At 46.1% G+C, this 21,131-nt stretch overlaps 1 protein-coding gene across 1 annotated transcript; it reads right to left on the bottom strand.

The window, feature by feature from the left end:
* Positions 1-3,844: 3,844 nt before the first annotated feature.
* On the bottom strand, positions 3,845-4,738 carry LOC132219343 (phosphofurin acidic cluster sorting protein 2-like). The gene has a single exon (XM_059671706.1). The coding sequence runs from the start codon at positions 4,736-4,738 to the stop codon at positions 3,845-3,847; it is 894 nt and encodes a 297-aa protein (XP_059527689.1).
* Between the last annotated feature and the right edge of the window lie 16,393 nt (positions 4,739-21,131).

Below are 21,131 nucleotides of genomic sequence, written 5' to 3' on the forward strand. Positions count from 1 at the left end.
ACTGAATCACTCCTGCCTAGAAGGAAGCGCTGGAGTGCAGCCCTGGGGTCAGGGCCTTTGCTGAATGAATGAGCCCAAACCACCCCCGTCTCAGAAGGCTGGGTGAGCCTGGGGTCCCCCTGCTCACCCCTGGGATTTCTGATCTGGCTTCACCCAGGACAGAGACCCCTAATGGAATCTACAACGTCTTTATCAAAGGAGAAAATAGCTTAGCCTAAGTCCTGAGGAGAATCACAAATAAGGCACAAGTTTCTTTAAAAGAAGAGAAAATGGCCAATTGGAACAAGCACAGCTCCTCCAGCACAGCTCTCCAGAGTCCAGGCTCCCAGCGGGCCTTTTCCTGGGAGGAACCCCCACCCGCCGCCCCAAGTCCCTACAATAACCCTATGAAGCTGGGCCTAGGCTCTCCCCATGTTCAGAGAAACAAACACTCAGGGACATGCAGTGATCTGGAGACTCACAGCAAGCAGGTGGCTGAGTGACCACTGCGCTGTGGAGGGGCAGGGCTCACCTGGTCCATGGTTGGTCCCACACACGTTGGTGAGTCCCAAAAGTTCTGTATTAACACAGAAGGGTGGGTGCGGACCAAGGTGGGGACGCTGCCCAGGAAGCTGGGCACCAAGTATTTGACCAGTTTTTCCATTAACTGTTCCTGGGAGGTCTGCACCTTACATGTCCATTTTTATTTTTAATTTAATTTTTTTTTTTTTTTGCCCTGTGAAGATCAAGCTTATTTGGAAGCCTGAGTGAGTGGTGTTGGGGACAACGTGGAGGCCCAGGGGTGAGCTGACAGGCCTCCATGTTGGGCTTAGGATGCCCCCACTGGGAGGTCAGTTCTGAGTCTGGGCACAGCACAGGGTGGAGCCAGCTCCCTGGGAAGCAGAGTCCTGGCTCCAGGAAGGGCAGGTGGAGAAGGTGAGGGCAGTTCTCCCTGGGTGGGTCAGGGTCCAGAAAAACAAACTTGCTCAAAGCTTTGAGGGTTTTTAGGGTTAAATTTTATAGACTCTAAATTAAGTTTCTGTTTAGGAATATTTCAGTATATTTTCTCTACGGTACACTGTATGTTATTAAATATCATAAAAATATAATAAAATTATAAACATATCTAACAAGAATATTAAACATTTAACACTGTGTCTAAATGGGGTTAGGAGGGTGCCCTCTCTGCTATCTCTGCTGACATGCGCTCTGGCCCGTGATCTAGCACCACAGGCCGCACAGATGCTGGGGTGAGTTGCTCAAATGCTGCAGGTGGTTCTTCTGCCTCTTGAAGTTCAGTGAAAGCTGGGCCTGGATCCGGCTCTGGCACTGGAGAGGCCACTAGGGTGGCGTTGCCCTTGAGGGTTTTCCTGATGTTCTTCTGGAGCTGGTTCTGTAGATGCAAGAAGAGGACATGTTACCACCCTCACTGCCTTTTGTGTGCCTTCCAAAGGCACACTCACCCACGCCACCCCCGGAGGCCTCCTCCTCCTCCTGTCTCGGCCTCAGTGGGCTCAGGTGCTCCCGCTGAGGCACTGGGCCTGGTTTGGCAGGTAGGAGACTGCAAGTTGAGCTCTATGGAAGCCAACAGCATCATCAGGCTGGGAAATTCTGAAGGTGCTGGTCCAGCCAGATGCTCAGGATGCAGGAGTTGGCCCTGGGGAGAGAGATAGGTGAGCAGCAGAATGTGAGGCCTGCCTTTCCCTTCCACACGGCCCTCCCACAGCACCACTCAGAGAGCCTGGGGTCCTGTGCCTGCTGCTCCTGCCCATCCAGAAGCCCGACCTACTCCTTGTCCACCTTCAGTCTGGCAGTCCTGGCAGAGATGGGCCTGGTCACCCAGGAATGGTTGGCATGAAGCCCTCCTACCTGACAGCTCTGGATCAATGAGGGAACCACCTGTCCCCCTCTTCAGGGGAACCTGACATGCTCTCCCAGTGTCCCTGTTCCCTCCCATTAGGACTGAGAGGGCTGGTGTCCACCCAGTTCATGTCACTGATTGGCACTGAGCAGGTGCTTCAGGAATACTGACCAGTGAGCAATCAAACAAACCCCAGGGCCTTCCTATCACCTCAAACTTTAGCTCCTGCACCTACATGCTGCCTCTGTCACTAGCTGTCCTGTGTGGTTCTTTGCCTCCCACTGAAACTCAACTCCCACAGGGTGGGGTACCCCAAGCTGCCACTGTGGAGGTTCTACCAGATTAGGGAGCAAGGTCCCGGGATAGGGGTGCAGACTGGGCTAGAATTAGGAGTGGAAGGCTATGAATTGTCTGAGGGGCTGTCTGTCCACTGACCTTCCCACTCGCCCACACCACCCATATCCACTTGCACAGCTCTCTGACTCGTCCTTTTTTCTAGGGAAGCCCTCCGACCTCTGCCTCTTGCATAAATCCCACCATGAGTGGGATCCATGGTTTTGCCAACACCTTGAATTCACAGTCTCCATACTCCCCTCATGGATCTGATCCAAAACTGACTCACGTTTTCTGCTGAACAGAGCTTTACCATCCTCTTCACAATACGCGAAGATGCAGCCATAGGGAGAGGAGGCCAGGAGGACGTCACATCAGGTGTCCTGTTTACACTATGAGCCTGTGCAGCCTAGTGGGACTGAATCGCTCCCTCCCAGAAGGAAGCTCTGGAGTGCAGGCTTGGTGTCTGCTCTGAGCACTGGGTTATGGTCAGTGCCTAGAAACATTTCTGTACCTGGCAGGGCTTCTAATATACGTGCTGATTGAATGAGCCCAAACCAGCCCCATCTCAGATTGCTGGCTGACCCTGGGCCCGACTGCTCACCCCTGGCATCTCTAATCTGGATTCACCTGGGACAGAGACCCCTAATAGTATCTCCAATCTCTTTGTAATATTAGAAAAGAGCTAAACCCAAGGCCCCAAAGAGAATCACAATTTGGCAGTGGCTTCTTCAACAGAAAGAGAAAATGACCAGTTGGTTCAATCACAGCCCCTCCAGCAGACCTCTCCACGGTCTAGGCTCCCAGAGAACACTTACCAGGGAGGAACCCAGCCAGTCCCTACAATAGCCCTATGAGCCTGCTCCCTGCTTCTCCGAGGTTTCAGAGGAACAAACACTCAGAGAGTTGCAGTGACCTGAAGGCAAACAGCCAACAGGTGGCCTGGTGAGCATGTGCTCTGGAGGGGAGGGGCTCACCTGGTCAATAATTGGTTCCACTGCTGCTGGGTGGTAACAAATGTTCTGTAGTAACAGGAACGAAAGTGGGTTCCCTCCTCAGGTAATCGACCACTTTGTCTAGCCAGTGTGCTAGGGCGATGTGCACCATACAGGTCTTTTTTCTTTCTGCCTGTGAGGCTGAAGTTCACTGGTAACCCTGAGTAGGTGGTGCTAGACCAGTTTGCTGTCCGGCAGCTGTTTCCCAGGCCTGGGCTGACTGGACTCCAAGTTCTGCTTAGAAGGCTGCCAACACCTTGAATTCACTGAGGATGTCCGAAAGTAACTGACCTCTGGCTGCCGACCTCTGAGTCTGGGCACAGGTTGGAGCTGTCTCCCAGGGAAGCAGAGTCCTGGCTTCCTGGAAGGGCAGTTCTTCAAGGCCGGAACCCTTCTCACTGAGAATGTTGGGCATCCTGAGGCCAAAACACATCTTCCATGATGCTCCAGCTCAACACTGCCCTCCTGAGTCCCACCCGCCACAGCGTTCTGGTTACTGAACAGAGCATTGAGGAGCTCCCAGTGAGGGGCAACCCCCTTAGGTTCCAGGCTGTGAGCACATTCTCTTTGGGTTCCCAGGGTCTGTGTCTGTAGTAAACTGAACTGTTCACAGAAAAGCAGCTGGGTCCTTCTGGTCTTGGCCAAGGCAGAGTGAAGGGCAGGGGGAGGGGCAGGGCTAGAAGGTGGGATTGTTGTGTCCGAAGATGCAGATGGGGAAGTGCTTGACGTGGGAGGACCACTGGGCGGACAACTGGAAAAACGCCACGTCATTCCACTCCACACCATCGATGACGACCGGCAGCATGCTCTGCTGGTGCTTGGCCCTGCAAACCAGGCGACCAATGCCCTGGATGCACTGGCTTTGGGACTCCACATCCTCGTCCGTGGTTTTCTTGGGCGCCTTCTTTTTTCTCTCCTTGGTGACCACAGTCATGGACATGGCAGGTGTTGCTGTGCCCTCACCACTGCGGGGCAGCCTGCTGACATGGACAGACTGGAAGAAGCACTTGAGTGTGTTTTTGGTGGTAGGCAGCTGTTTCTTCTCTGCGACTCTCTTTGTATCTATTGGCTGGACTGCTGTCCAGTAATCCACCTGCAGCTCCATCATCTGTGCATGGACACTCTGGCTGGTGGAGGACAGGCCCCCACTCATTGATGTGGGGGAGAGTGTGTTGGGTGAGGCCTTCCCGGTAGGGGACAGAAGCTCACCGCACCATGAGAGGACTACATCATCTGAGCCTCCTGACATGGCTGCAGATGGTTCCACTCTTCCAACCTTCACTGCCCCCACAAAGGGGATGAGCTGTGTGGACTTTTCATTGGGGCGCTGCTGCTTAGACATGAGAATGGCCTCAGCAATGGGCAGCAGGTAGACACAGTTGGCCCCCGCAACGTACTCAGAGATTCTCGACACAACGTCCTGTGTGTCCTGCAAGGTGTTCTCAGACTCCAGGTTGTTGAACATGTCCCGCCAGTACAGGTCCTGGAATAAGTTGTTGTAGCGGCAATCCATGGAGCCCAGGTAGCTGGCCAAGGGGTGGGGACCCAGCGGGATGACCAGGAAGCGCATGTAGTCTAGCCATTGGGGTGGCTGCTGGGACAGCTGCCTCACGAAGACCCGCAGCACAGCGCTGAAGTAGGGCTGTGCCCCTGCCACGGCCATCTTCACAGGCGTCAGGGCCTGGGAATTGCAGTTGCAGTATCTCTGCATGTGGGAGACGATGATGCTGAAGGCCTCCTGGACGTCATCTGTGGAGCAAGTGCACACCACGGGCAGCGTGTGCCCCTGCAGGATGTCCGAAAGTAACTGGCCCTGCCAGTCGCAGGTGTTGACCAGGATGATGTTCTCGGGCATCTTGTCCTGGGAAATGAGGATGTTGCTGAGCTGGTCACGGACGGGCTTCCTGGGGATCTGCCGCTGGCTCTGTGGGTCTGGGCTCTCGTTGTCCAGTCTGTTGACCCACTCATTCCGGGCTGTGTCGCAGCCCCAGTGGCCAGCCTGCTTCCTCTTGGACCTGCTGGAGGGCAGGACCAGAGACTTGGTGAAGCGCACTATGGATGGCAGCTTCTTGGTGAACCAATGCTGGGCGGAGGACCCTGCCTCCCGGTTGTCCTCCAGCTGTGCCAGCTGCTTCCCAGGGGAGCAAATTCTGTGGGCCATTGAGTCAGAGCTGCTATCACTTGACATGCTGTCAAAGTATCGTCTGAGTTTGGGCTTTGGGGTGCTGGGGACACTGATATCGTCCTCTGTGTCTAGGCTACTGTCACTAGAGCTCAGCACAATGTCATACCGACGGTGCAGAGCCTTCTCCACTTTGGGGACATGCCTCACAAGGGCCTGTTCTGAGGATATGACCTTCTCCGACACTTGGGCCCTGAGCATAGATGCCACGGCTTCCTGGTGGTAATTGTGTTGACTGTTCATGCACCTCCTTCTTACTATGAGATTACCTTTGTCCAAGTTATTCTCCTGGGACTGCCTGTGGACGGAATTGTGGCTGGCCGGCTGCTCAAAGAAGCAGCTCTCAGATGTGCTGGCGAGGTCCTTATGCGAGGTTTGGACCTTGTTGCTGGCGGGCATGGCAGTGGCCTCCTGATCGATATGCTGGCGGGACAGGGAGGGCATTCGAATCTCAGTGGTGGGTTTGCTGTAGGCCACAAGTTGGGAGTCACTGTGGCTTGGCTGCTTGCCTCCCGGGGCCCTAGCGTTCTCAGGCAGGTGGGCCAGACTCAGAGGCTCTTTTTGGATCCTGGTGCTGTGGAGGCCCCACATCTCCATCGGCAAGCTGGAGTCTGACAGGCCTTCCATGTATGGCCTGAGCTTGGGATTGGGGCTGCTGAGGACACTGTGATTGTCCTTCATGTCTGGGCCGCTAGACAGGCCTTCAAAGTATGGCCGAAGCTTAGGTGTGGGGGTGCTGAGGACGCTGCCATCGTCCTCAGTGTCTGGGCCACTGTCACTGGGGTTCGGCAGCATGTCATACAGGAGGTCCAGGTCCTCCTCCACCTCCGGGACATGCTCCCCATGGTCCTGCTCAGGGCCCAGGACCTCCTCCGACAATTGGACAGTGCGCAGCCATAACAGGACTTTCTGTTGGTAGTTCTGTTGCGTGGTCAGGGTGCTCCTTGTGAATATGAGATTCCCCTCATCGCAGTCATCCTCCTCCTGGTCAGCGGTATGGTAGCTGGCCTCCCGCTGCGAGAAGAAGCTCTCACACATGCACTCAGAGTAGTTGTCCGAGGACTCAGCCTCAGGACTGGCTTGCCTGGCGCTGTCCTCGTGGTCGATGGGCGGCATAGACAGGGAGGAGATCTGGATCTTGTCCACCTTGCTGGTGGGTGTGCTGTGGGCCACAAATTCGTTGTCCCTCTCGCTTGGCTGCTTGCCTCCCAGGGCCCACGAATTCTCGGGCATGTGGGGCAGACTCAGAGGCTCTGTTTGGGTCCTGTCACTGTGGCTGCCCCACATCTCCGTCTGCAAACTGGAGTCTGACAGGCCATCGAAGTATGGCCTGAGCTTGGGCCTGGGGGTGCTGAGGACGCTCTCATCATCCTCCAGGTATGGGTCACTTTTCCTGCGATTCCCCATCATGTCAGACCGAAGGTCCCTCTCTGACACTTTGGACCTGTGAAACAGCGCCAGGACTTTCTGCTTCAGCTTTCCTCGTATTGATGGCCGCTGCTTCTTTGGTTCCCCCTTCTCCAAGGCATCCTTGTCCAGGTCGTGTCTGTGCTTTCCCCTGCCGCTGGCGTGCAGCTCATCCTGCCCCTCGTAGTTACCTGCCGACTTGGCCTTAGGGCTGACCTGCATGGCAGTGCCCTCGTGTTCGATGGGCTCACTGCACAGGGAGGAGATCCAGATCTCGGCCACCGTAGTGGAGGATTCCTTGATGCTGCCAAAGAGGCTCACCATCTGGCCACACCTGGGGTTTCGCTGCATGACGTCAGCCATGCGGATGGCACCAGAGGCCAGTGTCTTGTAGCCCAGGACGTTTCTGTTCTTAGAGTACTTCCTCTGCTCCAGCATGATCAGGAGCTTGTTACCTTCTCCCTTGAGGAAGTGGTTGTACTGCAGGGAGAAGGTGAGCGCCAGGTTGGTCTGCACTGGTCTACTGCGGGGCAGCACAATCTCTTGGGACCTCAGGATGCCCTTGGAGTCCCGCATCCTCACGGAAATTACCACGGAGTGGAGGTCCTTGGCCAGCTTCCTGAAGATCACTAGCTTCGTTACAGTGAGACTACACCACCTGGGCACACAGCTGGGGCTGGAGCAGTCCACCTCCCAGGTGGCAAACAGGTTCTGGGGGACCTGTGTTTTGAGCACCGTGGACATGCTGGCCAGGCCCACAGTTCGTGAGGAAGATGCAGCTGCTGGCATCCTACTGGACCTTTTCCTACTCAGGGTTGGTGGTTTTTTCTCCTGTGGTGGGACAGAGGAGGGACATGATTGGTGGCAAGAAGTGGCGCATGAGTGATCAAAGGAGAGTGTGGCCACACAAAAAGTGGCCACTCGCTAATCTGTGATTAGGTCAGGGAAGGCCTGGGTGATGGTCTTTTAACCTCAGAGACCTAAAGATATCACAAAGATGCTTTGAAATTAAAACGTTTTAACTAAAAGCTGTTTACGGTGGGTCGCTGGGCCCTAGGTTGGAATCTTCTTCAAAAAAGGTCATTATTTACCTTAACTGAGACTGTCTACTATCTTTTGGAATGTACAAGAACATAGCTTTGGAACGTCAAAGGAATTTTCCTTTTTTTTGGATACTCTGTGGTCTGTGGAGACCACAAATCCCCTCATTGTTATTGAGTTCATTGTTGGCTGTTCTGTCCTATATCCCTCTATGGGAAAGAAGTATGTGTCTGTCATTTCACTTTTCATCCAATCCATCACCAATGGATTTCATGCAACTCACATACATCGCCACTTCTGACTGTAATATCTAAAATAAGGTGACAACTGCCATTCTCCAGAGCATTATTTCAATCCTTTGAGGTTTTGATTCAAGGCAAATGACCATTTGGCTCAGATAAAATCTCAACAATTGTTCACAGTTTTGAATGCTTCTTACATGGACATTTACTTGGCACAATACAGCAGGATCCCAGAAAATCTCACCCAGCACCACCCTGCAGACCTACACCTGGTGCTGGCATCCAGCAAAGGGCCCATTGACGCACCAGTTCCCTGCCTGCCGGTGAACTTGTGACACTTGTCTGTTGGATTCAGGACCTTCCCTTGCTTGTGTTGCTGACTTTATTGGAGCCATATTTTGTAATACTCTTGGTGGAACAAAGGTTAACAGTTGATAGATCCCAGGCTATGGAGAGACAGGAGGGAAAATGGGACTGGTTTTTACCCCTGGCTTTTCTATCGGATTTGCCTTTTGAGAGTCTGGGCAAACACCTTAGCTGTTTAAGTGAGAGCTGATCTTGTTCAGCTCAGAAGATAAAGGGGCACATCCTCCTTCCTGCATGAATCTCAGATGTTCTTAGACAACTGAGGATCTTTGCGGATGTGTCAGAGGTCATTCCTCATGACATGCAGGAGCCCCATAAGGAAATTCCCACACAACTGCAATTAAACTAACTGGCTCTTCAGGGGGAGCACTACTGAGGTTTAGTCCACCTCTGCTGGTAGCCCTTCTGGTTGTTGTAGTCAGCAAGGGGAGAAACTGAGGCACATAAGAAGGTTGAATGAGACTCTAGGTGAGTGAGCAACTTGCAGCTCAACCCATAAAGCAACAAACTTTAACCCACTACATAACACTCCCAGAAACTGTGCTGAGACTCTGCAGATACCAAGCCATAAAAACAACAGCAACAAGCACACCTATAATTAACATGGGAAGTTGTGCCTCCATGGCTGGGAACTCCCAGGCCCCAGCCCTCATTAATATTCCTGATAGGAAGCCTTGACTTGCAAGTGCTTTACAGAAGTATAAATGTAGGAAGTTTTAACTTCAAAATATCAACTGAAAAATGGCCAATATACAGTTTTCTTTGGGTGCCTAATTTAATTTTTCACAGGCAAAATAAAACAAAAGAAACAAATAACTATAACAGTGGCGGCCTGAAAATTGAACTGATTGAGTGTATAGGATGCATATCTTGATTTGGAAATTAGAAACTTCTAAGGAGAAGCACAGACAAATTCTCTTTAAAAAATAAATGAACAATAAATTTCAGAGATTATCTTCAAACTCTCCTGAAGCTAATACATGCTAACTCCCCATCCTCCCCCTTCTATAGCACGTCCCCTATATCTTTTGCTCTCTGAGCTTCCTTGTCCAGATGTGTTCCTTCCCTTCCCTTCTTTCTTCCCCTTCTGTCCCCTCCACTGCCCCTCCCTACTGACTTAAGGGAAAATGAGATGAGGAATTCTGCCAACTCCCTTTGGAGAAAAGCTGCTCTCAGCCAGAGAGGAACCAGCAATCATCCTCCATTTTCTCTATGGCCCTGATTGGTACACAGAGAAATTTAACTGATGGAACATGTAATCCTGGCTATTTTAACCTATTGCAATTAATATACTCCTGGTTTCTGGGAGCAAAAGCAAGAGAATTACTCAATAAGGTTTATAGAAAACTCCCATAGAGAAGCCTCCACACTTTAGGGATATAGGAAACTGAAACAGGATTTAGAAAAAGGATACAAACAGAAACATGCCTAGGGCTGCTCCAAGATAGAGTGTCGCCTGCAGACTGAAGGGTCCCAGGTGTGATTCTGGTCAAGAGCACATGCCCAGGTTGGAGGCTTGATCCCCATTAGGGGGCGTGCAGAAGGCAGCCAATTGGAGATTCTCTCTCATCATTGATGTTTCTATCTGTCTCTCCCTTTCCCTTCCTCTCTGAAATCAATACAAAATCTATTTTAAAAAACGGGGAGGGGGAGAAGCAAACATATAAACCCTGTATATATTGAGGCTATTTTATTTGTTTTTAACCACAAACAATTAATTGCTTTCACCATCGGAATAAAGCTTTCCTACAAATGTCTGTTTTTTAATCAAAACCTGTTTCCTTCCAACTAGGGAATGTTATGAGAATATATATGGTTTGCTTATCAAATCTTCCCCAATTCCCCTGTTTAGTGAGTGGGTTTTTGTTTTTTTTTACTGTTTAATGATATCAGTGATGCTGACATATGCTTTCTCCAGAATAGTAACATATATACTTAGAATAAATGAACCAGATACTGAACCAAAAGGGAAAGTAATGATTTTAAAGGAACCTTCCAGGAGGAAACTAAGCTTGAGACTGACTGAATGTTTGCTAATCCTCTCTTCTTCAGTATTATCTTCCACAAGACCCTGAGAGATGGCTTAACAGGGTACCCACCCTACTCAGAATGGCCCCAAACAGCCCAGAGACATGCAGACATGCCTCTGACACTAGGCTTTCTCATATGTCTGCCTAAAGATGGGGGACCAGCCCACAGTGAAGTGAGAATTCTCTTTTGGGGTACATATTCACCAAATGGGAGTAACTTCACCCTGGGTGCCTCAAACAAGAAGCCAATCTTCTTTTGTTACACCAATTACCTGGTTGCAATATAAAGTGGGTAATAGAGAGGCTTTGGCACCATTAACTTTAAGACTATCTTGCACCTGGGACCTGTGTTGCCATTCCCAGGGGAGACAGACGGAGGTTTCATATACCTGAAAGTCTTTATACCTCTCAGAGTTGTGAGCTTTCTGGAAACTAGAAGAATATTCCCAAATAGAAACAATCCAAAAATGGGCGAATGAATTTGTCAGTCCCTTGCTAACATTTGGGGGGGGGGGGGGGGCAACCCAGTTCCTGAGGTATTGAAAATGACTCTCCTTGTTTTACAAATGAAGTTTTCAAGGTGCCATAGGTTTTGCTCCAGAAACAATTCAAAGCCCACCAAGTCCTTTTACCTTCTCCAAACCTCCCCTATTCATTTTGAAGGCTTACAGGTAATTAGCTTCATGCAACCAAAGTCCCGGGACCTTTGAAGTGAAAATACCTGAGTTCACCAAGACGTCTTGTATAGGCCATTTTTAAAAATACAAATCTCTGGAAGATATGACTTATCCCAATAGAAAAAACAATACCTTACCCACCTACACAAATCTCTTTAGCTTTTTCAACTATATCTTTCTAACTTAGTAAGTTTTAATGAAAGTTATTAAATATCTACACATTTTGAATTAACGTGAATACTGACACATTGATTGCTAGAGAAGTCTGAAGTTCACTGCTTTTGGGGGTTTTTTAATTGCAGAAGGTCTGTAAAATGGATTTGGGGCTGTTGATGTAATGTTTTTTGCTTTGCTGAAGGTGTGTTTTTTGAAAGTAAGAGTTTGATTAAAATATGTTCATCAACGTCTATCTAAGGAATGCTGTTTGTTCACTTGTGTGCTTACGATTGGAAATTAATGCTCCTAATAGTTAAAAGTTCCAGTTAAGTTGGAAGAAATTATACAGTTATGACAATAGAAGGCTTGAGGTATGGAGAGTCATATTTGAAGGAAAAGGGCAAATGTAAGTTTCTCTAAGGATAGTTATTTCTGAATGGGTAAGAAGGTTTGTAAAAGGTGAGGAAAGGTTTGTAAAAGGGGGTATAGGCTATACAACTTTGTGAAAGTTTTATATAAAAATATTCTTTTATTTCTCTACCAAAAAATAATTCAAATTGCGTGTACAGTCTTTGTGTGATATGTGTTCATCTATGTGTCATCTGTGGTGAATTGTCAGCCTCCATATGACATTACTAGGATATAATCTTTTATTGGCCTACAAAGATTAAATGCTTATGTAAATTAAGGAGAATTCTGTAGTCTGGACAAAATACTTAATATTACAACTGTTTGCAAGTATGATTAATATCTTTTAGAGTTAGTTACCCTAAGTCTGTGTTTGCTTTACGTAGATTTACAAAAAGTCCATGGTATAATCTTTTGCACAAGTATATTTGCAACCTTCCCAAAGTTTCTATTGTAAGAGACTTTTAAAACAGGAGATGACTTTGAGTCAATTCCAATGGGCCCTGGAGTACCTCAAGGATTTATTCTCTCTCCTTATTAGAGAAACGTTTTTAACTAATTTAGGACTACTTAATATGCTTGAAATTACCTGAGGAGCTTTAAAAAATTAAAAATATAAATAACTGTGCTATTTGTGTACCTATATTTTTATTAAAATGGATGTTCTAAAGATTTCAACCTGCTCTAGGAAGGAATGTACAAAGATTCAAGAAAATTTCAAATAGGAAACACTCTGGTGTAACAGTGGTCTTGGTGTCAGCGACACCAGGCCAGCCAAGAGGATGGTTCCCTGTGAGGGTGTCTGGCAGTTGGACTCCGGGTATTTGTGGCACAAACATTGGAAGTTTATGAATTATATCCAATTCTCAATACAAGAAGCCATGGACAATGTTTTAAAATCTTACATTCTATCTGTTCCTTTTATATTGAAATTATGTATTGAATCCAAATATATACATATACGTATATATTTTCATATCGTTCTCTGTAATTTTACAGTAATTTTTGTTACCCAAAAATTATTGCCTTGAAATGTTATATTTTACCAAAAAGGCAGGTTTTCATCAATTGCATTGCAATCAAAACTATAACCATACCACTTTGTTTTGTCGTTCATAGATATTGTTTTACTTTACTGCATTTTCAAATATGTTACATCTTTAGAAAAATTCATGAAAAGGACTCTTGACTTACTCTATTTTTTTATTCTTTTCATATATTTTATTGATTTTTTACAGAAAAAGAGAGGGATAGAGAGTTGGAAACATTGATGAGAGAAACATCCATCAGCTGCCTCTGGCACAATCCCTACTGGAAATGTGCCTGCAACCAAGGTACATGCCCTTGACCTGAATTGAACCTGGGACCCTTGAGTCCTCAGGTCTAAGCTCCACCCACTGAGCCAAACTGGTCAGGGCTTGACTTACTCTAAGTAACAGGTTTCTAAGCAGGTCACATCTTTGAACTGAATGAAGAAGTATAGAACTCTAAGGAATGACTGAATTCACGAAAATACTAGCAAATAACCAGGATAAACAACAAAATGGGTAGGGAACTAAATGAAGAGAAGATGGTTATTATTATTATGACTCTGTTTAAAATACTGCTGATTTTTAAATCATTTTGTTTTTCAAAAAGAAGGAAAACTAAAAGCAGAAATTCTACATTACTATCCATGACTCACTACGAAGGTTAGAGGGAATGATACATTAGTGACACTCATTTCACAGTACTTCCAAGAGACAAAGACTTCAAGGACCAAAACGTACAACCAGGAGATTTTGTTTATTGAAACACATTAATTAAAGACTCTCTCCAATGTGTTAAAAAGGACGTTACCTTATGAGAGGCCTAACCCTAAATGGATATCTGTCACTGACACTGCCCTCCATCCACCAAGGAGACTGAAGACTTTTCAAGGATGAGAACCCACGGGCAGTGGGGGCTGACAGCTTTCCCAAGAAGTCAACAAGGCCTGGATGCTGACAGATTACTGCTGCTCAAACCTTGTTCTTCTATCTCCTAACTGTTATTGATTATATGTACATCAACTGATTTTTATATTTCTATTACACACCTTATTACATATGAATAGTTGAATTTCGACATCTGCTAAGTTTTCCCACCTACTAGACAAGTACATTCTAATGATCAGTATGGTAAGGAAACAGTAGAGAGTCTAAATTCTTCAGGTCAAATATAGCATAAGTACAAGGAACAGTGGATGAAGAAGGAAACATAAAATTAGCTTAATAAACAATTATGTAAATACATGCAAAGGGTTTTTGGTTGGCTGGGATGCTTACTTTCCTTAGTCACTTTCTTGTCTAGTAGTAGACATTTTCTATTCCTAAGCAGTGTTCCTGCTTTAATGTTTTTGCTTTTGTTCCTGGTATGTAAGTGTTATACTAGATGCAAAATACCAAAACTTAAGACAAGCAGCAAACGGACTCTGCTCATGTTAGCTCAAAATATAAAATTGATACAGAATATTTTTTAAGAAGAACATATAGTATCTCATGGCTTCACATCCACTTTTTATGTTGATTAATAATAAAAATTCCACTTTGAATGCCATTCAAGGTTAGAGTCTTACCTTATCCCGAATGGTCCATTGTTCAGCAAGACATGACACTAACACTCATCATCAATGCATAATTTGTATTGATTTCTGAATAAAAGGAGGATGTATGAATGAAAAAGGGGCCCCATGCTAACCTGACTAGCTCAGGGAAGTCCTGCAAGGCAGCCTTGCAAACTCAGAGACCTTAAGTAACTTCAAAGGATGGTCTGAAATTAAAACACTTACAGGAGCTCATGATGGATCGTCAGATCCTTGTCTGGCATCTTCCCTGACAAAGGTCAATCTTTACCTTAACTGAGTGTGTGTACTGCCTTTTTGCCTCTATGATAACAATTCATTGGATTTTCCTTATTTTGGACAGCTCATGCTCAGGCACTGTTCTGTGCTCTGCGGAGATCAGAGATCCCTTCGCTGCTATTGAGTTCTTTGTTGACTTGAAACTATCCTACATCCACCATGGTAAAAGAAATATGTGCCTATCATTTTACCCTTTATCCAATAACAGAAGTGTCTCCTATTTGCTTTCTCCTGTCTCCCTAATCTATCACCCATGGATTTCATGCAACCCACAAAAGTCTGCACTTTTGCTTGTATTGTATAAAATAAGGTGCAAAATTGTCATTCTCAGGAGCATTCTCTCAACCCATTGAGATTTTTCTCGCTCACAATTGTTGACACTTTGGATCAAACAAACACACACAAATTTTTCAGAGCTCTGAAAGTTTTTCACATTAATAAGAGAAAAGGTTCTTGGCAGGAAAAATAGAATTGCAGGTGAGGAATATGAAGCACATTAGTATCTTAGGTCATTCTCTTAGCAGAGGACAAACAGCACATGCTTGTATTAACAGTGTCACCCATGCGATTTCTGACAGAACATCCCAATGTATGATGAGAACACCGAGGCTTTTCCTGGGGTGGAGGGTCTGGATATTAGGACGTGGTATGTTTAGTGTGGCACCGTCGTCATGGCAATGGAAGGTTTTAAGTCCAGGTCCCACAGAAAAAAGACATGGATTTCTGTGATAAGCATTCCCGGTCCCCATACAATGTGCAGCCCTGGGAGGCCCCAGCTCCTGACATGGAGGAGATGAGGACCCAGATTCCTTTGGGAACTGGACACTAGGAGGGATCTCAGGGGAGTAGCAGGGTGCCTTCTGGAACCTGAGTCCTGTTGACTCCCTGGGGTCCTGGAGTTTGGGTCAATTGGGCACCTACACTCACCCTGCGGCGGTGCTTCAGGCTTGAGGATATATCAGGTGTCTGTGCCGCCTGCAAGGGCGTGGAATTGAAGACCCCATCTGTCGGCTCCGGTCCGCTCTCCTGTGCAGAGCTCTATAAAGACAGTTTCCAGGCACCAGGGGAAAACCTCAGAGCCCTGTTTTGCTGGTTCTCTAAAACTTGTGACTCTCCACTCCAGACACACAGAATGTGATCTGCTGAGACCTCTACTGGCAAGGAAAAGTCATGACAGCCTGAGAGCCTAGGACTCCCATTGGCATAGATCAGGGACCCCTCTAGAGCCCCATCTCCACCTGCCTGCCCTACCCTGAGGTGTGATCACAGCAGGACCTCTAGGTTATCCACTGCTCCAAACACTCCCGCGGTTCTCCCTGCAAGACCCCCTATCCACCACATGAAGAGGGGGGATGTGGGCTGCACAGGGATGGCCCACAGAGGAGGCTGGCCTGGCGGGAATGGGTCTGACCCAGGCCACCTTCACTTACCTGAGGGGATCTTCTTGAAAACGGCCAGAGATGTCGGGCACGAGTGTTGAACCGTCTACAGAGTCTGGAACAACGCTCCCTGCAGGGTCTCTGGGAACCAGAGCCCCCATAACTGGGAACACAACAAGAGAACATGTTGAACTGTCAACTGTCTCTTGCCAAGTGAGTGGCAGTTGGGCAGTTGCTAGAAAGTGGGTGCCTGGTTACGGGGGTTCCAAGTTCTATTAGGAAGTGACCTCACTTCCTGGAATTGCCTCCCTGACTCCCCTCACCTAATTACAGCTATAGATACTCCTGTGGACTGCTGACTGCTCACCTACCTTCTCCATGGAAAACCAACATTGTACACAGTGACAGGAACACACCCTCTCCACAAGGTCTAGCTGCAGCCAGGGTACTAGGTTTGAGGAGACAGACCAGGGCTCAGACTCAACCCCTCATTCTTACCTCTTCTTGATCCTGGATAAGTCATTGTGCCTGTTAGATCCTGTCTCTTCTCTGCCTGCACAATGGATTATTGCAGCATGTGCTTCTTAGCGATATTCACGCTCATGAAGGTAGTAGCTATAAAGTAGGAGGAGGAATGCCACAAGGCAAAAGTGCCTACAACCTCTTTTTCTTCCTATTGTCACCTCCTTGGTGTCTAATTTTCTTTTAATTCCACCCAGGGTCATTTGATTGTGTGTGGGAGAGAGAGAGAGAGAGAGAGAGAGAGAGAGAGAGAGAGAGAGAGAGAGAGAGATTGTGTGTGCGCACACACACATATGCTAGTGCTAGGTTGTATTGTGTTAACAAAGCCTGAATACAGTAGTTTGCAGAGGCAAAGGTTAATTTCATAGCCATATGATTTCAATGATCTGGTGTAACTAAAAGGACTTCCTGATTTTTTGGATTATTCATCTTTTTTCTAATTGTAAGGATGAGAGTAAGAACTTACAAGGTCATATGTCAGAGTGGAAACCAGAAGTTGACATTTTATTTGACAATGGCTTGTGGGGGACATGACTTCCATTTCCCCCTTTGTAACAGCTGCCAATGTGCATATCCAGGTGGTCTGGGGAGTTTGGGTCAAGGCCCCAGAGTGGAGTTATTAGCACAGCTCACTGGCCTGGCCACAGTGATGACGGTTGTATGTGGACATGTGACTTCAGTGAGTTGAATAAAATTCTTTTTGTTAGTCACAAGAAAAAAAGTTCTGTTTTCATATGTCTCATGGCCTTATGAAAACATGCTTTTAGTCAATAATCATGTGAGAGGTGCAAATGAAAACCAAAACGAGGGCCCTGGCCGGTTTACTCAGTGGATAGAGTGTTGGCCTGAGGAATGAAAAGTCCCGGCTTCGATTCTGGTAAAGGGCACATGCCCAGTTTTGGGCATTGATCCCCAATAAGGGCATGTAGGAGGCAGCTAATCAATGATTCTCTCATCATTGATGTTTTTCTCTCTCTCAATGAAATCAATAAAATGTATTTTTTTCAAAACACAATGGGATAGCATCTCACACTTGTCAGAATGGCTATCATCCACAAATCAAGAAAGGACAAATGCTGGTGATTATGTGGAAAAAAAGGAACCCTTGTGCATTGCTGGTGGGAACATAGACTGGAGCAGGCACTCTGGAAAACAGCATGGAGCTTCTTTGAAAAATTAAAAATGAAACTCCCATTTTACCCAGTAATTCCACTTCTGGAATATATCCCAAGAAAGCAGAAACACCAATCAAAAAGGATATATGCATCCCTGTGTTCATAGCAGCACAATAGCTAAGATTTGGAAACAGCCTAAATTCCCATCAGCGTAAGTGCCCAACAGCAGCTGAGTGGAAAAAACCTGTGGTATATCTACATACTGGAATACTATGCTGCTGTAAAAAAGAAAGAAGTCTTACCATTCACAACAGCTTGGATGGACATGGAGAGCATTATGCTAAGTGAAATAAGCCAGTCAGATAAAAGTAAATATCACATGGTCTCATTCATTTGTGGAATATAATGAATAACATAAACTGATGAACAAAAATCGATCCAGAGACAGAGAAGCATCAAACAGACCCTCAAACCTCAGCAGGAAGGCAGGGGAGAGTGGGGGAGAGAGTAAGAGACCAAGCAAAGGTCTTGAATGCATGCATATAAGCATAATCAGTGGACACAGTCATTAAGGGGGTAGGTGCATGTGCTGCAGGTGGGGGTGGCTGGGGAGGGGTCTAGGGGAAAAATGGAAACATATGTTATACTTTAAACCATAATAAAATAAAATGATACAAACATTTCTCTTAGTAAAAAAAAAAAAAGAGAGCTAGTCCTCTTTCTGGGTCCCAGAACAAAGCGCCCCCTGACCCCTAGATACGGAGGAACCTGCAGGAGCTTCCCAGTATGTCCGGATTTCTAATGTCCAGACCAACTCTGTTGGAGAGGTGGGAGCCTTGGCCTGGAAGGTCTGAACATTCCTGAACTCTGGGCTCTGAATGTCACGGACATTGGATGATATCTGCCACTCTATGGACATCAGTTTACCAATTTTCCATTGAGGGTTGGGTTCAGAACTGCATAAGCCTGACCTCACAACAAAGGGGCCCAGCTCCCTCCACCCTGGGTGGGCACTGGACAGAGGTCCATGCCTGTGGTTCCAACTCTGGGCTCCTTTTCAGTCAAATACTGGCCAAAGGCTCATTTACCTGCTGAATGCTCACCATCTCCCCCATGCCTCTCCATGTCTGTGCATGATGCCACCAGCAGATCCTTTTCCAGAGCCCCCGAGGAAACCTGGGTGCAGCTAGAACCCGTACTTTGAGGACACACCGCTGGATTCATCTCAGGCTCTGTTGGGCTCAGTATCTTGTTCATTTATTTCTAAATACATATTACCCTTCTGGAAAAAGCATGTGTGGGTATTACTGATTTCATAAAACAAACAAATAAGCAAACTAAACACCTCTCCCTATCAGCTGATTTGGGGCATATTTTTTTAGCAAAATAGATATTTGCTAATATTGCTATAACATTCCCTAGTTGGAAACAGGTTTTGATTAAAAACAGACATTGGTAAATATTCCTGCGATTTGCACAGAAGCTTTACTCTGAAGGAGAAGATAATTAGTTGGCTGTGGTTAGGAATAAATAGAGTAGCCCCAGTGTCTACAGGGGTCTTAGTGGCTTCTCTTTCTATGATAATTTCACCTGCTCCCAAACTATCAGTGAGAAGGGAAACACCCATGGATCAACCCTATATTTGTGTGTGTGTGTGTATGTGTGTGTGTGTGTTTGTGTGTGTGTGTGTGTGTGTGGTTTGTTTGTTATTGGTTTTCTACATCCCATTTCAGTGAACAGATTTCTCTACAGGAATTTTCTTGAAAGCCTTATTTAGAATTTGTGTTGCATTTGCTGACAAAAACCATTAGCTATATTAGTTGGAATCAGTTAGAAAATCCAGGATTACATATTCTAAGAGTTCAATGCCTTTGTGAACCCACCAGGGTCATTGGGAAAATCAGGAACATTTGCTAGTTCCTCTCTTGCTGAGACAAGCTTTTCTCCAAAGGGAGTTGTTAGAATTCCTATTCTCATTTTCTCTTAAGTCAGTAGGAAGTGATAGTGGAAGGGACTGAAGGGAAAGGAAGAAGGATGGAAAAGGGTGCAGAATATAGTGGGGGAACTAGAGAAGGTGGAAGAATGGGGTGTTGGAAATTATTACCTTCCGAAGAGTTCAGAGACAGTCTATAAAATTTCCAATTCCTTAATTGTTTTTAAAGGAATTTATATGTGCTTCTGAAAATCTCCTGATTTCCAAATCAAGATATGCTTCCATTCATTCATTCAGTTTAATGTTAGACCTGGCATTTTCCTAATTTTTATTGCATGCCAAAAATTAATTTAGGCACACAAATCAAACTGCACTTTGGCCATTTTTAGGAGGACATTTTCTAATTAAATCTTCCCATTTCTGTAAAGCACGTGTAAGTAAAAGCTTCCTATAAGGAATATTAGTGAGGGATGGGATCGGGCATCTCCTGGACTTGGAGGCACCATTTCCCATGTTAATTTTAGGTGTGTTTTGTTGTTGTTTTGTAGTTGTTTGTATGTGTATGTGGTTTTTCTTTTCTTTCTGATATCTGCAGAATCTGAGCAAATTTTCTAGGATTGTTATATTATGTAGTTGGTCAACCTGTGTTGCTTATCGGTTGAGCTACATGAGGCTCTCACCCCTCAAATCACATTCAAACCTCTGATGTGCCTCGGTTGATCTCCCTGCTGTCTCAAACAACCAGAGGGTCAGGGAATGGTTGACCAAACCTTATGGGTGCTCCCCCACCAGAACCAGTCACTTTAATTGCAATTGTGTTGAAATTTTGCTTTGGGGCTCCTGCACATCATGAGGAATGACATCACACATCCACAGATATTCTTAGTCTCCTAAGAATACCTAATACTCGGACCTGAGGGAGAATATGACACTGTATTTTTGGAGCTGATTAAGTTCAACTCTAATTTAAATGATAATGGGTTTTGGTTTTTTTTGTTCTTGTTTTTTTTTTTTTTTGCTCTGATTCTCAGAAAGCAATTCCGATTGGAAAGCCACAATTTAACAACGGCCACCAATTTTTTTCCTACTGTATTGTCTTAACCTAAGTTCCATCAACCCTTAATCTTAGTTCTATCTGGACTATTTAAAAATACAGCTCAAATAAATCTAACCCTCTACCACCAGCAAGGGAAAAGTCATGGATTTAAGATACAACTCACCCAGGTTCACCCAATGGGTGGGGAACCAGCAGTTCAATGGATCCTTTGTTGAATCCTAACACCATGTCCACGGGTTGGTCCTGGGTGAGCTCTTTTGGAATCCTGACCCACTACGTCAAGTAAATGTCAAAGTATGAAACATTCAAACTTGTCAAGAATTTTGGTCGTTTATTTAAGTCCCACTGTCAATAACTGGCAGGATGAAAATCTCAGCAGATTGAGATATTCTCTCTGGCAGTTTTGCACCTTATTTTATACATTACAATCAGAACAGGAGATGTATGGTGGTAACAGGAAACCCAGTGTTGATGCATTAGGGTTTCAGAGAAATCAAAGCAGCGAATTCTCTGTGACTGGATAAACAGTAAAATGACACAGACATACTTCTTTTACATGTGGATATA

This window comes from Myotis daubentonii, chromosome 16 (assembly GCF_963259705.1).
Source record: "Myotis daubentonii chromosome 16, mMyoDau2.1, whole genome shotgun sequence".
Lineage (NCBI taxonomy): Eukaryota > Metazoa > Chordata > Mammalia > Chiroptera > Vespertilionidae > Myotis > Myotis daubentonii.